We start from the raw sequence: 17,343 nt of genomic DNA on the forward strand, positions 1-17,343 counted from the left end.
ATAGCTATTATCATTCTTCCTGTTAGCAATTCAGATCATGTCTTGCTTCTTTTCTGATGTACTGAAAAGTACCACTCCTCCTCTTTAATGTGAATGGCTTGCTTAAGTCATCATTTTACTTCAGCTGTGGTGAATCAACCACACAGGGGCTCAGATAAAGACCGATACTCCTGACTAGAAAAGCAGTTGTGCAGCCCAAGATCGGATTCAGACTGCCCCACTGTGCTCTCTCTGTAGCCTTGCTCTCATAACTAGTCAGTTTACTACAACTGTTCTTTTGCCTCAGCAGGTCTTCACAGCCCCTCAGATAATTCTGAAGTGTCACCATGGAAGCCTGGCAGCCACAGCTGTTTTGCAGTATGGCTGTCTATGGCAATGGGGTCACATTATATTTCCTTCCCCCTCATCTTGGGGAGGGAAACTGATCAGGACAAAGCTTTCTGTCCAATATGATGAAGCACTTTGTATGATGTATCACTTATATGTAGACATGGTGATAGCATAAAAGGGCTCATCAGCTGAAGGGGCTTTCAACTCGAGTCCTCCACTTCTTAAGGACGTTTGGCAAGGCTGTTCTGACAAGGAGAAATCTAAGATTCTTGAGGATTCCTGAGCTTGAGGACCTCATTGTTTTCCTGTGACTCTTTCCTCTTCTCCCGTGGCACACTGTTAGTGTAGCACTACCATAGCTTTTGAAAGTTAATAATGGAACTATATTATGCATCAATCTCTTGCTTGACCATAGGCTCCTCCAGGGCAGGGCACCTGACTTATTCATCTTTGTATCCCCTGCAAGCACCAGGCACACATCTCAGTCAACGTCTGTGGAATTGAATCCGGTTGAGTTTAGATCCCAGGTCGCAGTGCCAGAGCTCACAGTAGGACTGGAGCTGAAGGCAAGTGAGGAATCATTTATTTCCCACTGCTGAGTTGACCGCTGGCTTCTGAGATATTCAAGTCACCCCATCTCGCTGAAGGCCACCCAGAGAGGGCCTTAACGTGATTCTATTGGTGCCCTTAGTGAAAGTTCTTTCTCCTAGTTCTTAGAGGTAAGGAAAATGAAGCAACCCGTCCTGCATCTTGTTGGTTTACAAGCCAGGGCTAGGAGAAAGTAAAGTGGAAATGTGATCTCTTTTCATCCTCTGCTTAGCTGATGTGGAAAGACAGGCAATGGTGGGCCAGCAGCCCTCTCAAATTCAGTTTTGTCTAGTATCTGGCACAGTGCTGGGCATATTCTTGGTCCTAATTAAATACAGGGGCATAATTTGTCGTTTTCCTTCCTTTCAAAAGGTACACATCTTTGACTTAACTTTTTAATTTACAAACAGAAATAAAGACAGAAAATCGTCTTTTGAAAACTCTCCATGTGTCTAAGCCAGGCAGTCTGCTGAAGCTTTAAATATATTTGTTCTAATTCTGCTCATAGGGAGACAAGACAGATATGACTGTCTCCATTTCCAGTTGAGAACACTGACGCCCAGGGAGCTTAAGTGGAGAATCCGGGATCGGAGATCAGCTCGGTTTGGATGCACTCACTGTACCATGAAGTTTTCCCCTTTCTCCTCCAGCACGCTGGTGGGTGCGTGCATGTGTGTGACTGTGTGTGTGTGTTTCCTTTTACCCTTAAAGCCCAGCTACTTCTCCTTCTGGTCAGTTTCCTGGATTCCACTTTTTGGAAACGAAGTCCAGTTCTTGTCCAAGGTCTCACTGCCCTCTCGGCCATCTTCCCCTGGCGTTCCCAGGACGGCCAGCCGCTCCTTGGCTAAATTCAGAGTACAAGGCTTAGGCTCCGATTCCGGGCTCCATTCCCACCCTCCCAGGGCAGGTGCCTCGTTCCGGTCCCCAGGACCCCGACCCTGCAGCCGGAGCCTCGGCCCCGCCTCCCCTACCTGACGCAGGTGCGCCTGGGGCGCCGTAGCCTCCGCCCACCGGCGTGCCTGCTCTGCCATTGGTTCTCCCGGCTGCCCGTCTCTTTCGCTGGCCCCGCTGGGTCCCGGAGGGGTAGGTTTTACTGGAGAAGCCGCAGTCCCGGCGGCTCGGGCGCTGCGCAGAGTGCGGACCCGCGCTGGCATGTCCCCGCGCGTGGGAGCCCCAGTCGACCGCCGGGTGCGGGAGGCTGCTAACTTGGCTGCAGGCTCCGGCGGCCCGGCCGCGGCCATGTAGTTGCCGGCGGAGCTCTCTGCAGCCCGGGAGCGGCAGCGAGAGCGAGCAGGAGCCCAGCAGTTCGAGGCTTTCCCCGGAGGCGCTGAGTGCGTGCCGCGCCCTCGCCGGCCCTCGGGCCGCACTTTGGGCCCGAGAGGGAAATGGGGGAGAAAGTTTCGGAGGTGCTGGAGCCAGTGCTCCGCGGCTGCAGCGGCCGCAGTGCCCGGACTCCCGCCCCTGCGGCGGCTGCCGCGTCCTCGCCGGGAGCTTCCTCTGCCGAGTCCTCATCGGGCTCAGAAACTCTGTCGGAGGAAGGGGAGCCCAGCTTCTCTCGCAAGCACCCGCCGCCGCCGCCGCCGCCGCCGCCGCCGCCGGGCGGCGCTCGGCCGCCCGCCGCGTGGGCTCCCGCGCGCTTGGTGCCAGAGCGTGGAGTCCCCGCGCCGCCGCCGCAGCTGCCGCTGCCCGGAGGAACCGCGCCCCCCGCGCCCCGGGGCAGCAGCGCGTCCCAGGAAGAGCAGGATGAGGAGGTGGGCCCGCCTTCCCTCCGCCCCCCCCCCCCCCGCCACCGCCCCTCTGGTCCAGGCTGCCAGGCGACCCCAGCTCTCCATCCCGCACGCGGGTGGTGGGCAGCGCGTGCTGGGGCCTGGAAAGGGGGAGGGACCCCAGATGCTGTGCCCCGAGCCCTGGGTAATGACAGTTAGGAGCTTCCCTGTGGGTCACCGGTTTCCCCATGGCTGTTACCTGTGTGTGTGTGTGTGTGTGTGTGCGCGCGCGTGTGCGTGCGTGTACATGTGCTGCCTGATAGTGTGCTTCTCCAGTGTCAAAGCAGCAAACTCCGTCGGTCAGGATCTGCTCCTTTGGGTCTGTGAATGGACGTGAGCTGGACGCCTGGCTTGTCCCCACAACTGAGACCTCGTTCTCCGAAGTGGGCGTTGCTTCCAACCGTTGCGCTTGGACAGAGGGGGGAGTGTGGTGAAGGGACGGTTGTGAGAGGAGAGTGGGTGTGTTGGAGGTGGGGGACGGCTGGCAGCGGTACCCGCGAAGTTGCGCGGCGGAGTTTCGGTTGCATTGGCCCCGGGGTCCCCCGCGGGTGGTTTTGGCTGGTTCCGCGGCGTCGGTCCTCCGGCCCTCGGCCGGCGGCGCTGACTTGCGCTTCTGCGTCTCCGATTTGGACTTGTTCCGGGGTGTCCAGATGCGTGCTGGTCGCCAGACTGAATGGGGAACGTGCCGCCTTCTTCGGGGGACTGCGTCCATCCTGGTTTCTTGGAAGAATATTCGTGCAAAACTTGTGGGTCGCGTCCTGACACATTGAAACTATGACTTGGTGTCCTCTCGCCTGTTTTCTCTGGCTTTTTTCTGCTTTTGGAGGACAGTTAAGGAAGCATAAGGTTCTTGGTGTCTTTGATTGGTTGCTTTGGACGTTTCTTGAGGGGAAGTCATCTTGATCAGGGAAAGGCCATAAATAAAACATCACCCTAACAGAGCCTCCTTGTGAAGTTAATTCCTCAGTGCCAGTGTGGTATTTTCTTCCTCTCTGATGTGGTTAGTTTTAGTAATTGTCTCTGTCCGTCAGAAGATGCAAGCTGAGGCCAGTGCTCTGACAGTAGCCCCCTGGGACCCCAGCCTGGAGGCATAGACTGGATCTGGCGCAAAGTGAGGGGAGTCAAGTCCTAACCTGGCAGAGATGGAGCAAACCCTAGTGGTGGGCCAAGCCTCTGGCAGTAACCAGAACCCATTCCCCAGTGCCCGGAGGAACGCGAGGATTCTGGACAGGTGCCTGGAGATTTGCTTTCTAGAACTGTCTCTGCTTCTGAATTGTGAGATCTTGGATGAGCTGATTCCTCTGGGGTCAGTTTAATAATCTGTAAAATGAGGGGTATGACCAGTGAACTTCAAGGTAAAGTTTATTTCCACACGAACCCTCCCCTGATGAGGAATTTAGGATGGATCCAAAGTGCAGGTTGATCCTAGGGACAGGGTGCCAGGAGTTAAGCTGAGCATCACACCCACCACAGAGTTACCTGACCAAACCCCCAGACTAAACCAGTGTCCTCAGTGGTTGCATCTCCCTCTGAAAGATGCCATGCATGTGCTGGCGTACTTACCGAGATGAGCACAGTGGTCACTGGGCAGTAGGGGGTATGACCCAACGTAATGATTTACCACTAGATTCTAATATAGTGTTGCCATCGGTAGAGAAGATGGTAGAGTTAGTTGCCCTGTGTTTTCTGCGTAGCTAGGAGGGTACTTCATGATACATAACATGGTCTTGCAGATCCAGGTGGGGGAAGTCAGGAACTTCTCACTTTTGATACCAATCCTGTAGCTGATTTATTGCCTGGCCTCAGGGTGACAGTGTTTTATTTTCTTGGAAGTGGATGTAAAGATAGCTTATTACACAGGCACTGCAGTGAGGACTGGTTGATTGAAACACATATTGGAAAGTGGAATGACTAAATAACATTGGTCAGTATTTGTGAAATCTCAGAATTGGATGTAAAGTGATACAGTATTGCAATTTATTGTGTAACTTAACCTGTGGCAGGGGATGCTGGAAATTGTCCATGAGTGGAAATCTTGACTTGCTCTGAGAATTTTAAAGAGAAACTAAAACTGTGGAGTAGAGAAGTTATAACTTTGGTGAGAGGGGTTGAAGTCCAGTGCACATTTTCTGGCTCTTACACTGGTGCCAGTATGGTGCAGGGGTTCTTAGCCTTTGAGAGAGTGTTTTGGTTCTGTTTGAGAACCTAATGAACACTCTCCCTCCTCTCCTCAGAAAACGGGCACCACTATAAATACCATTCTAGCAGGTTCAGTGAGGAACACTGGGTTACACACTCTCAGTTTGGTGGAAAGACCTGGGTTTGATTCCCGCCTCTGCCACCTTAACTAGATGTGAGGTGTGGACCACTCAGCTGATGTAAGGCCTGATTTTTCCCTTCTTAAATAGGAATAATAGCAATAGGGTCATTAGGCATTTTATACATGCCACCTAGTTTAATCCTAGTATAGTATCTAACATTTAGCATGGAGTGCTAAGTAAATATTAATTTTTCAAGTTCATTTGTGATTAAAAATGTTGTGAAAGGAGGTACAAGTTTGGGCTGGCTTATTTTATTTTTGCATAATTAATCTGCTCCCTACTTTCAGAGAACCTGAGGCCTTGTCTATACTGTTTATTACCACTTTTTTAGTATTAGCTGGGAAACAGTTTTTATCTGGATCAGGTCGCATTATGGGAAGGCACTGTTAGCATAGTGTTAGTTATACGGTAGCAAGGCACCGAGTAGAAAGCCTTGAGGGAAACCCATAAAATGGAAGGAGGTTCATTTAGATTTAAAAATTGTTAGGTCTGGCTTGGGAGACTCATTGTCTTCCAGTTTTTTTTCAGTAAGTTACTGCATCAGTTTTTAAAAAGCAGCAAAATTCAATTTCCTAGTGTATTATTGCAGTGCTAATTTTTTGGGCGCCCTTGTTGAAGCTGCTTGCATATACTATTAATGTCAACAGTGTTTGACCTATTTCATATTTTATCTTACTGTCAATATTTGTGTAAACTTACAAAGTCTCATAGACTTAAATCAGCCCTTTAAGCTTTTGGTGTCTTAAAAACAATACTTTACCATGGCAGTGATTGTAGTTTTTATGTACTTAATAATCAAACACACGAGAGAGATAGTGCATGGTTTTTTGTTTAAATAAAGTGCATCTCACTTAACCCCTGATAACTCAAGCCTGTGGATTTGGGGGTCTCTGCAAATTGAGGGTAACGGACTGTGTTTCGGATAGTCATGATGATCTGGATTGGAGGAGTGTCCCTCTAACATTTCTGAGATTTGCTCTTAGGCGCTCTGCCCTGTCCCTTCTCAAAGCACCTTCTGATAACTCTCATAAAGTACTCAGTGCCGTTTGCTGTGTGTCAATGAACTCATAAGGGCAGGAATTTTGTCTTTGTGTGTTTAGCACAGTGCTTCTAATATATTAGTAGGGGCTCAGTACCTATATGTTGAATGAAAGAGGAAAAATACATCTTTGAAAACGGTTGCACATTTGACTGAAGGGTGACCATGTGTGTATTGTTTTGTCTGTTGTGAATTATGCTTAAACCTCTAGATCTCTTATCAAAAAAGCCTCCTAGATCACAGTGAAAATATTATGAGCAGTTTTTCCAGGTAAATTTTGAAGAAAGTCAAATCAGTGAGGATCCACTCACAATGCCTGTGCAAGACTTGCGTATTTACTCTGCTTTTTACTGTGTGTGTTAGAACTTGAAACTTTCAGAGATTCTTAGAACGGCAGAAAAAAGGCTTATTAGCTAAAAGGATTTTCAACTCAATATAAAGCGTCTAATTTTTTTTTTTTTTTGTGGTGCGCGGGCCTCTCACTGTTGTGGCCTCTCCCGTTGCGGAGCACAGGCTCCGGACACGCAGGCTCAGCGGCCATGGCTCACGGGTCTAGCCGCTCTGCGGCATGTGGGATCTTCAGAGACCAGGGCACGAACCTGTGTCCCCTGCATCAGCAGGCGGACTCTCAACCACTGAGCCACCAGGGAAGCCCTAGTCATCCATTTTATCTACATAAGTGTATACATGTTAATAGCAATCGCCCAATTCATCACACCACCACCACCACCCCACCGTGGGTTTCCCTCCTTGGTGACCATACGTTTGTTCTCTACATCTGTGTCTCAATTTCTGCCCTGTAAACCGGTTCATCTGTACCATTTTTCTAGGTTCCACATACATGTGTTAATATACGATATTTGTTTTTCTCTTTCTGACTTACTTCACTCTGTATGACAGTCTCTAGATCCATCCACGTCTCAACAAATGACCCAATTTCGTTCCTTTTTATGGCTGAGTAAAATTCCATTGTATATATATACCACATCTTCTTTATCCATTCGTCTATTGATGGGCATTTAGGTTGCTTCCATGACCTGGCTATTGTAAATAGTGCTGCAATGAACATTGGGGTGCATGTGTCTTTTTGAATTATGGTTTTCTCTGGGTATATGCCCAGTAATGGGATTGCTGGATCATATGGTAATTCTATGTTTAGTTTTTTAAGGAGCCTCCATACTGTTCTCCATAGTGGCTGTATCAATTTACATTCCCACCAACAGTGCAAGAGAGTTCCATTTTCTCCACACCCTCTCCAGCATTTGCTGTTTGTAGATTTTCTGATGATGCCCATTCTGACCGGTGTGAGGTGATACCTCATTGTAGCTTTGATTTGCATTTCTCTAATAATTAGTGCTGTTGAGCAGCTTTTCATGTGCTTCTTGACCATCTGTATGTCTTCTTTGGAGAAATGTCTATTTAGGTCTTCTGCCCGTTTTTGGATTGGGTTGTTTGTTTTTTTAATATTGAGCCGCATGAGCTGTTTATATATTTTGGAGATTAATCCTTTATCCGTTGATTCATTTGCAAATATTTTCTGCCATTCTGAGGGTTGTCTTTTAATCCTGTTTATGGTTTCCTTTGCTGTGCAAAAGCTCTTAAGTTTCATTAGGTCCCATTTGTTTATTTTTGTTTTTATTTCCGTTACTCTAGGGGCTGGATCAAAAAAGATCTTGCTGTGATTTATGTCAAAGAGTGTTCTTCCTATGTTTTCCTCTAGGAGTTTTATACTGTCTGGTCTTACATTTAGGACTCTAATCCATTTTGAGTTTATTTTTGTGTATGGTGTTAGGGAGTATTCTAATTTCATTCATTTACATGTAGCCATCCAGTTTTCCCAGCACACTTATTGAAGAGACTGTCTTTTCTCCATTGTATATCTTTGCCTCCTTTGTCATAGATTAGTTGACCATAGGTGTGTGGGTTTATCTCTGGGCTTTCTATCTTGTTCCACTGATCTATATTTCTGTTTTTGTGCCAGTACCATATTGTCTTGATTACTGTAGCTTTGTAGTATAGTCTGAAGTCAGGGAGCCTGATTCCTCCAGCTCCACTTTTTTCCCTCAAGACTGCTTTGGCTATTCGGGTCTTCTGTGTCTCCATACAAATTTTAAGATTTTTTGTTCTAGTTCTGTAAAAAATGCCATTGGTAATTCGATAGGGATTGCATTGAATCTGTAGATTGCTTTGAGTAGTATAGTCATTTTCACAATATCGATTCTTCCAATTCAAGAACATGGTATATCTCGCCATCTGTTGGTATCTTCTTTAATTGCTTTCATCAGTGTCTTATAGTTTTATGCATACAGGTCTTTTGTCTCCCTAGGTAGGTTTATTCCTAGGTATTTTAGTCTTTTTGTTGCAATGATAAATGGGAGTGTTTCCTTAATTTCTCTTTCAGATTTTTCATCATTAGTATATAGGAATGCAAGAGATTTCTGTGCATTAATTTTGTATCCTGCAACTTTACCAAATTCATTCATTAGCTCTAGTAGTTTTCTGGTGACGTCTTTAGGATTCTCTATGTATAGTATCATGTCATCTGCAAACAGTGACAGTTTTACTTCTTCTTTTCCAATTTGTATTCTTTTTATTTCTTTTTCTTCTCTGATTGCCGTGGCTAGGACTTCCAAAAGTATGTTGAATAATAGTGGTGAGAATGGACATCCTTGTCTTGTTCCTGATCTTAGAGGAAATGCTTTCAGTTTTTCACCATTGAGAATGATGTTTGCTGTGGATTTGTCATATATGGCCTTTATTATGTTGAGGTAGGTTCCCTCTATGCCCACTTTCTGGAGAGTTTTTATCAGAAATGGGTGTTGAATTTTGTCAAAAGCTTTTTCTGCATCTATTGAGATAATCATATGGTTTTTATTTTTCTAATTTGTTAATATGGTGTATCACATTGATTGATTTGTGTATATTGAAGAATCCTTGCATCCCTGGGATAAATCCCACTTGATCATGGTGTGTGATCCTCTTAACGTGTTGTTGGATTCTGTTTGCTAATATTTTGTTGAGGATTTTTGCATCTATATTCATCAGTGATATTGGTCTGTAATTTTCTTTTTTTGTAGTATCTTTGTCTGGTTTTGGTATCAGGGTGATGGTGGCCTCATAGAATGAGTTTGGGAGTGTTATTTCCTCTGCAATTTCTTGGAAGAGTTTGAGAAGGATGGGTGTTAGCTCTTCTCTAAATGTTTGATAGAATTCACCTCTGAAGCTATCTGGTCCTAGACTTTATTTGTTGGAAGATTTTTCATCACAGTTTCAATTTCATTACTTGTGATTGGTCTGTTCATATTTTCTATTTCTTCCTGGTTCAGTCTTGGATGGTTATACCTTTCTAAGAATTTGTCCATTTCTTCCAGGTTGTCCATTTTATTGGCATAGAGTTGCTTGTAGTAGTCTCTAAGGATGCATTGTATTTCTGCAGTGTCTGTTGTAACTTCTCCTTTTTCATTTCTAATTGTATTGATTTGAGTCCTCTCCCTCTTTTTCTTGATGAGTCTGGCTAATGGTTTATCAACTCAAAGAACTGGCTTCTAGTTTTATTGATCTTTGCTATTGTTTTCTTTGTTTTTTTTTCATTTATTTCTGCTCAGATCTTTATGATTTCTTTCCTTCTGCTGACTTTGCATTTTGTTTGTCCTTCTTCCTCTAGTTCCTTTAGGTGTACAGTTAGATTGTTTTTTTGAGACTTTTCTTGTTTCTTGAGGTAGGCTTGTATAGCTATAAACTTCCCTCTTAGAACTGCTTTTGCTGCATCCCATAGGTTTTGGATCATCTTGTTTTTATTGTCATTTGTCTCTAGGTTTTTTTTGATTTTCTCATTGATTTCTTCAGTGATATCTTGGTTATTTAGTAGTGTATTGTTTAGCCTCCATGTGTTTGTGTTTTTTACTTTTTTTTCCCTGTAATTCATTTCTAATCTCATAGCATTGTGGTCAGAAAAGATGCTTGATATGATTTCAGTTTTCTTAAATTTTCTGAGGCTTGATTTGTGACCCAAGATGTGATCTATCCTGGAGAATATTCCGTGTGCACTTGAGAAGAACGTGTAATCTGCTGTTTTTGGATGGAATGTCCTATAAATATCAATTAAATCTATCTGGTCTCTTGTATCATTTAAAGCTTGTGTTTCCTTATTAATTTTCCGTTTGGATGATCTGTCCATTGGTGTAAGTGAGGTGTAAGTCCCGACTATTATTGTTATTATTCTTTGTCTATTAATCTAATCATTTTATTTTTATTTATTTATTTATTTTTTTACATCTTTATTGGAGTACAATTGCTTTACAATGGTGTGTTAGTTTCTGCTTTATAACAAAGTGAATCAGTTATACATATACATATGTTCCCATATCTCTTCCCTCTTGCATCTCCCTCCCTCTCACCCTCCCTATCCCACCCCTCTAGGTGGTCACAAAGCACCGAGCTGATTTCCCTGTGCTATGCGGCTGCTTCCCACTAGCTATCTATTTTACGTTTGGTAGTGTATGTATGTCCATGCCACTCTCTCACTTTGTCACAGCTTCCCCTTCCCCATATCCTCAAGTCCATTCTCTAGTAGGTCTGTTTCTTTATTCCTGTCCTACCCCTAGGTTCTTCATGACATTTTTTTTCCCCTTAAATTCCATATATATGTATTAGCATACGGTATTTGTCTTTCTCTTTCTGACTTACTTCACTCTGTATGACAGACTCTAGGTCCATCCACCTCATTACAAATAGCTCAATTTCATTTCTTTTTATGGCTGAGTAATATTCCATTGTATATATGTGCCACCTCTTCTTTATCCATTCATCCAATGATGGACACTTAGGTTGTTTCCATCTCCTGGCTATTGTAAATAGAGCTGCAATGAACATTTTGGTACATGACTCTTTTTGAATTATGGTTTTCTCAGGGTATATGCCCAGTAGTGGGATTGCTGGGTCATATGGTAGTTCCATCGTTAGTTTTTAAAGGAGCCTCCGTACTGTTCTCCAGAGTGGCTGTATCAATTTACATTCCCACCAACAGTGCAGGAAGGTTGTCTTTGCTCCACACCCTCTCCAGCATTTATTGTTTGTAGACTTTTTGATGATGGCCATTCTGACTGGTGTGAGGTGATACCTCATTGTAGTTTTGATTTGCATTTCTCTAATGATTAGTGATGTTGAACGTCCTTTCATGTGTTTGTTAGCAATCTCTATATCTTCTTTGGAGAAATGCCTATTTAGGTCTTCTGCCCATTTTTGGATTGGGTTGTTTGTTTTTTTGTTATTGAGCTGCATGTGCTGCTTGTAAATTTTGGAGATTAATTCTTTGTCAGTTGCTTCATTTGCAAATATTTTCTCCCATTCTGAGGGTTGTCTTTTGGTCTTGTTTATGGTTTCCTTTGCTGTGCAAAAGCTTTGAAGTTTCATTAGGTCCCATTTGTTAATTTTGTTTTTATTTCCATTACTCTAGGAGGTGGGTCAAAAAGGATCTTGCTGTGATTTATGTCATAGCGTGTTCTGCCTATGTTTTCCTCTAAGAGTGTGATAGTTTCTGGACTTATATGTAGGTCTTTAATCCATTTTGAGCTTATTTTTGTGTATGATGTTACGGATTGATCTAATCTCATACTTTTACATGTACCTGTCCAGTTTTACCAGCACCACTTATTGAAGAGGCTGTCCTTTCTCCACTGTACATTCCTGCCTCCTTTATTAAAGATAAGGTGACCATATGTGCGTGGGTTTATCTCTGGGCTTTCTATCCTGTTCCATTGAGCTATCTTTCTGTTTTTGTGCCAGTACCATACTGTCTTGATTACTGTAGCTTTGTAGTATAGTCTGAAGTCAGGGAACCTGATTCCTCCAGCTCCGTTTTTCGTTCTCAAGATTGCTTTGGCTATTCGGGGTCTTTTGTGTTTCCATACAAATTGTGAAATTTTTTGTTCTAGTGCTGTGAAAAGTGCCATTGGTAGTTTGATAGGGATTGCATTGAATCTGTAGATTATTTTGGGTAGTATAGTTATTTTCACAATGTTGATTCTTCCAATCCAAGGACATGGTATATATCTTCATCTATTTGTATCATTTTTATTTTTATTTATTTATTTATATTTTTAACATCTTTATTGGGGTATAATTGCTTTACAATGGTGTGTTAGTTTCTGCTTTATAACACAGTGAATCAGTTATACATATACATATGTTCCCATATGTCTTCCCTCTTGCATCTCCCTCCTTCCCACCCTCCCTATCCCACCCCTCCAGGCTGTCACAAAGCACCGAGCCAATATCCCTGTGCCATGCGTCTGCTTCCCACTAGCTATCTACCTTTCTACGTTTGTTAGTGTGTATAAGTCCATGACTGTCTCTCGCCCTGTCACAGCTCACCCTTCCCCCTCCCCATATCCTCAAGTCTGTTCTCCAGTAGGTCTGCGTCTTTATTCCTGTCTTACCCCTAGATTCTTCATGACATTTTTTTTTCTTAAATTCCATATATATGTGTTAGCATACAGTATTTGTCTTTTTCTTTCTGACTTACTTCACTCTGTATGACAGACTGTAGGTCTATCCATCTCATTACAAATAGCTCAATTTCGTTTCTTGTTAAGGCTGAGTAATATTCCATTGTATATATGTGCCACATCATCTTTATCCATTCATCCGATGATGGGCACTTAGGTTGTTTTCATCTCCGGGCTATTGTAAATAGAGCTGCAATGAACATTTTGGTACATGACTCTTTTTGAATTTTGGTTTTCTCAGGGTATATGCCCAGTAGTGGGATTGCTGGGTCATATGGTAATTTTATTTTGTAGTTTTTTAAGGAACCTCCGTACTGTTTTCCATAGTGGTTGAACCAATTCACATTCCCACCAGCAGTGCAAGAGTGTTCCCTTTTCTCCACACCCTCTCCAGCATTTATTGTTTCTAGATTTTTTGATGATGGCCATTCTGACTGGTATGAGATGATATCTCATTGTAATTTTGATTTGCATTTCTCTAATGCTTAATGATGTTGAGCATTCTTTCATGTGTTTGTTGGCATTCTGCATATCTTCTTTGGAGAAATGTCTATTTAGGTCTTCTGCCCATTTTTGGATTGGGTTGTTTGTTTTTTTGTTACTGAGCTGCATGAGCTGCTTGTAAATTTTGGAGATTAATCCTTTGTCAGTTGCTTCATTTGCAAATATTTTCTCCCATTCTGAGGGTTGTCTTTTGGTCTTGTTTATGGTTGCCTTTGCTGTGTAAAAACTTTGAAGTTTCATTAGGTCCCATTTGTTTATTTTTGTTTTTATTTCCACTCCTCTAGGAGGTGGGTCAGAAAGGATCTTGCTGTGATTTATGTCATAGAGTGTTCTGCCTATGTTTTCCTCTAAGAGTGTGATAGTTTCTGGCCTTACATTTAGGTCTTTAATCCATTTTGAGCTTATTTTTGTGTATGGTGTTAGGGAGTGATCTAATCTCATACTTTTACATGTACCTATCCAGTTTTCCCAGCACCATTTATTGAAGAGGCTGTCCTTTCTCCACTGTACATTCCTGCCACCTTTATCAAAGATAAGGTGTCCATATGTGTGTGGGTTTATCTCTGGGCTTTCTATCCTGTTCCATTGATCTATCTTTCTGTTTTTGTGCCAGTACCATACTGTCTTGATTACTGTAGCTTTGTAGTATAGTCTGTAGTCAGGGAGCCTGATTCCTCCAGCTCCTTTTTTCGTTCTCAAGATTGCTTTGGCTATTCGGGGTCTTTTGTGTTTCCATACAAATTGTGAAATTTTTTGTTCCAGTTCTGTGAAAAATGCCAGTGGTAGTTTGATAGGGATTGCATTGAATCTATAGATTGCTTTGGGTAGTATAGTCATTTTCACAATGTTGATTCTTCCAATCCAAGAACATGGTATTTCTGTCCATCTATTTGTATCATCTTTAATTTGTTTCATCAGTGTCTTATAATTTTCTACATACAGGTCTTTTGTCTCCTTAGGTAGGTTTATTCCTAGATATTTTATTCTTTTTGTTGCAATGGTAAGTGGGAGTGTTTTCTTGATTTCACTTTCAGATTTTTCATCATTGGTGTATAGGAATGCTAGAGATTTCTGTGCATTAATTTTGTATCCTGCTACTTTACCAAATTCATTGATTAGCTCTAGTAGTTTTCTGGTAGCATCTTTAGGATTCTCTATGTATAGTATCATGTCATCTGCAAACAGTGACAGCTGTACTTCTTTTCCGATTTGCATTCCTTTTATTTCCTTTTGTTCTCTGATTGCTGTGGCTAAAACTTCCAAAACTATGTTGAATAAGAGTGGTGAGAGTGGACAACCTTGTCTTGTTCCTGATCTTAGTGGAAACGCTCTCAGTTTTTCACCATTGAGGACGATGTTGGCTGTAGGGTTGTCATATATGGCCTTTATTATGTTGAGGAAAGTTCCCTCTATGCCTACTTTCTGCAGGGTTTTTATCATAAATGGGTGTTGAATTTTGTCGAAAGCTTTCTCTGCATCTATTGAGATGATCAAACATTTTTTCTCCTTCCATTTGTTAATATGGTGTATCATGTTGATTGATTTGTGTATTTTGAAGAATTCTTGCATTCCTGGAATAAACCCCACTTGATCATGGTGTGTGATCCTTGTAATGTGCTGTTGGATTCTGTTTGCTAGCATTTTGTTGAGTATTTTTGCATCTACGTTTATCAGTGATATTGGCCTGTAGCTTTCTTTCTTTGTGACATCCTAGTCTGGTTTTGGTGTCAGTGTGATGGTGGCCTTGTAGAATGAGTTTGGGAGTGTTCCTCCCTCTGCTATATATATATATATATATATATATATATATATATATATATATTTATTTATTTATTTATTATTATTTTTTTTGCTGTAGGCGGGCCTCTCACTGTTGTGGCCTCTCCTGCTGCAGAGCACAGGCTCCGGACGCGCAGGCCCAGCGGCCAGGGGTCACGGACCCAGCCCCTCTGCGACATGTGGGATCTTCCCGCACCGAGGCACGAACCCGTATCCCCTGCATCAGTGGGCGGACTCTCAACCACTGTGCCACCAGGGAAGCCCCCTCTGTTATATTTTGGAAGAGTTTGAGAATGATAGGTGTTAGCTCTTCTCTAAATGTTTGATAGAATTTGCCTGTGAAGCCATCTGGTCCTGGACTTTTGTTTATTGGAAGAGTTTTAATCACAGTTTCAATATCAGTGCTTGTGATTGGTCTGTTCATATTTTCTATTTCTTCCTGATTCAGTCTTGGCAGGTTGTGCATTTTTAAGAATTTGTCCATTTCTTCCAGGTTGTCCATTTTATTGGCATAGAGTTGCTTGTAGTAATCTCTCATGATCTTTTGTATTTCTGCAGTGTCAGTTGTTACTTCTCCTTATTCATTTCTAATTCTATTGATTTGAGTCTTCTCTCTTTTTATCTTGATGAGTCTGCTAGTGGTTTATCAATTTTGTTTATCTTCTCAGAGAACAAGCTTTTAGTTTTATTTATTGATCTTTGCTATCATTTCCTTCATTTCTTTTTCATTTATTTCTGATCTAATCTTTATGATTTCTTTCCTTCTGCTAACTTTGGGGGTTTTTCGTTCTTCTTTCTCTAATTGCTTTAGGTGCAAGGTTAGGTTGTTTTTCGAGATTTCTCCTGTTTCTTAAGGTAGGATTGTATTGCTATAAATGTCCCTCTTAGAACTGCTTTTGCTGCATCCCATAGGTTTTGGGTCGTCATGTCTCCATTGTCATTTGTTTCTAGGTATTTTTTGATTTCCTCTTTGATTTCTTCAGTGATCACTTCGTTATTAAGTAGTGTATTGCTTTGCCTCCATGTGTTTGTATTTTTTACAGATCTTTTCCCCCCCACTATTATTGTGTTACTGTTGATTTCCTCTTTTATGGCTTAGCAGTTGCCTTATGTATTGAGGTGCTCCTGTGTTGGGTGCATATATATTTATAATTGTTATATCTTCTTCTTGGATTGATCCCTTGATCATTATGTAGTATCCTTCCTTGTCTCCTGTAATATTCTTTATTTTAAAGTCTATTTTATCTGATATGAGTATTGTTGCTGCAGCTTTCTTTTGATTTCCATTTGCATGGAATATCTTTTTCCACCCCCTCACTTTCAGTCTGTATGTGTCTCTAGGTCTGAAGTGGGTCTCTTGTAGACAGCATATATATGGGTCTTGCTTTTGCATCCATTCAGCAAGCTTGTGTCTTTTGGTTGGAGCGTTTAATACATTCACGTTTAAGGTAATTATTGTTATGTATGTTCCTATGACCACTTTCTTAATTTTTTTGGCTTTGTTTTTGTAGGTTCTTTTCTTCTCTTGTGTCTCCCACTTAGAGAAGTTCCTTTAGGATTTGTTGTAGAGCTGGTTTGGTGGTGCTGAATTCTCTTAGCTTTTGTTTGTCTGTAAAGCTTTTGATTTCTCCATCAAATCTGAATGAGATCCTTGCTGGGTAGAGTAATCTTGGTTGTAGGTTCTTCCCTTTCATCCGTTTAAGTATATCATGCCACTCCCTTCTGGCTTGTAGAGTTTCTTCTGAGAAATTAGCTGTTAACCTTATGGGAGTTCCCTTGTGTGTTATTTTTCATTTTTCCCTTGCTGCTTTCAGTAATTTTTCTTTGTCTTTAATTTTTTCCGGTTTGATTACTATGTGTCTCGGCATGTCTCTCCTTTGGTTTATCCTGTATGGGGCTCTCTGCGCTTCCTGGACTTGGGGGGCTATTTCCTTTCCCACGTTAGGGAAGTTTTCGACTATAATCTTTTCAAATATTTTCTCGGGTCCTTTCTCTCTCTCTTCTCCTTCTGGGACCCCTATAATGCGAATGTTGTTGTGTTTCACGTTATCCCAGAGGCCTCTTAGGCTGTCTTCATTTGTTTTCATTCTTTTTTCTTTATTTTGTTCTGCACCAGTGAATTCCACCATTCTGTCTTCCAGGTCACTTATCCGTTCTTCTGCCTCAGTTATTCTGGTATTGATTCCTTCTAGTGTAGTTTTCATTTCTGTTACTGTATTGTTCATCTCTGTTTGTTTGTTCTTTAATTCTTCTAGGTCTTTGTTAAACATTTCTTGCATCTTCTTGATCTTTGCCTCCATTCTTTTTCCAGGGTTCTGGATCATCTTCACTATCATTATTCTGAATTCTTTTTCTGGAAGGTTGCCTATCTCCACTTCAGTTAGTTTTTTTTGGGGGGGTTATCTTGTTGCTTCATCTGGTGCATAACCCTCTCCCTTTTTATCTTGTGTTTGTTTCTGTGAATGTGGTTTTCATTGCATGTGCTGCAGGATTGTAGTTCTTTTTTGTGG

General features: G+C 42.3%; 1 protein-coding gene across 3 annotated transcripts in view; it reads left to right on the forward strand.

The window, feature by feature from the left end:
• Positions 1-2,303: 2,303 nt before the first annotated feature.
• Positions 2,304-17,343, forward strand: part of MAST4 (microtubule associated serine/threonine kinase family member 4) — a 568,007-nt gene continuing 552,967 nt past the window's right edge. For all 3 annotated transcript variants that reach the window (XM_065873943.1, XM_065873944.1, XM_065873945.1), the window contains exon 1: positions 2,304-2,669. In XM_065873943.1, the coding sequence (XP_065730015.1) occupies positions 2,304-2,669 (366 nt within the window). The remainder of the gene's footprint in view (positions 2,670-17,343) is intronic.

Source organism: Phocoena phocoena, chromosome 3 (assembly GCF_963924675.1).
Source record: "Phocoena phocoena chromosome 3, mPhoPho1.1, whole genome shotgun sequence".
Lineage (NCBI taxonomy): Eukaryota > Metazoa > Chordata > Mammalia > Artiodactyla > Phocoenidae > Phocoena > Phocoena phocoena.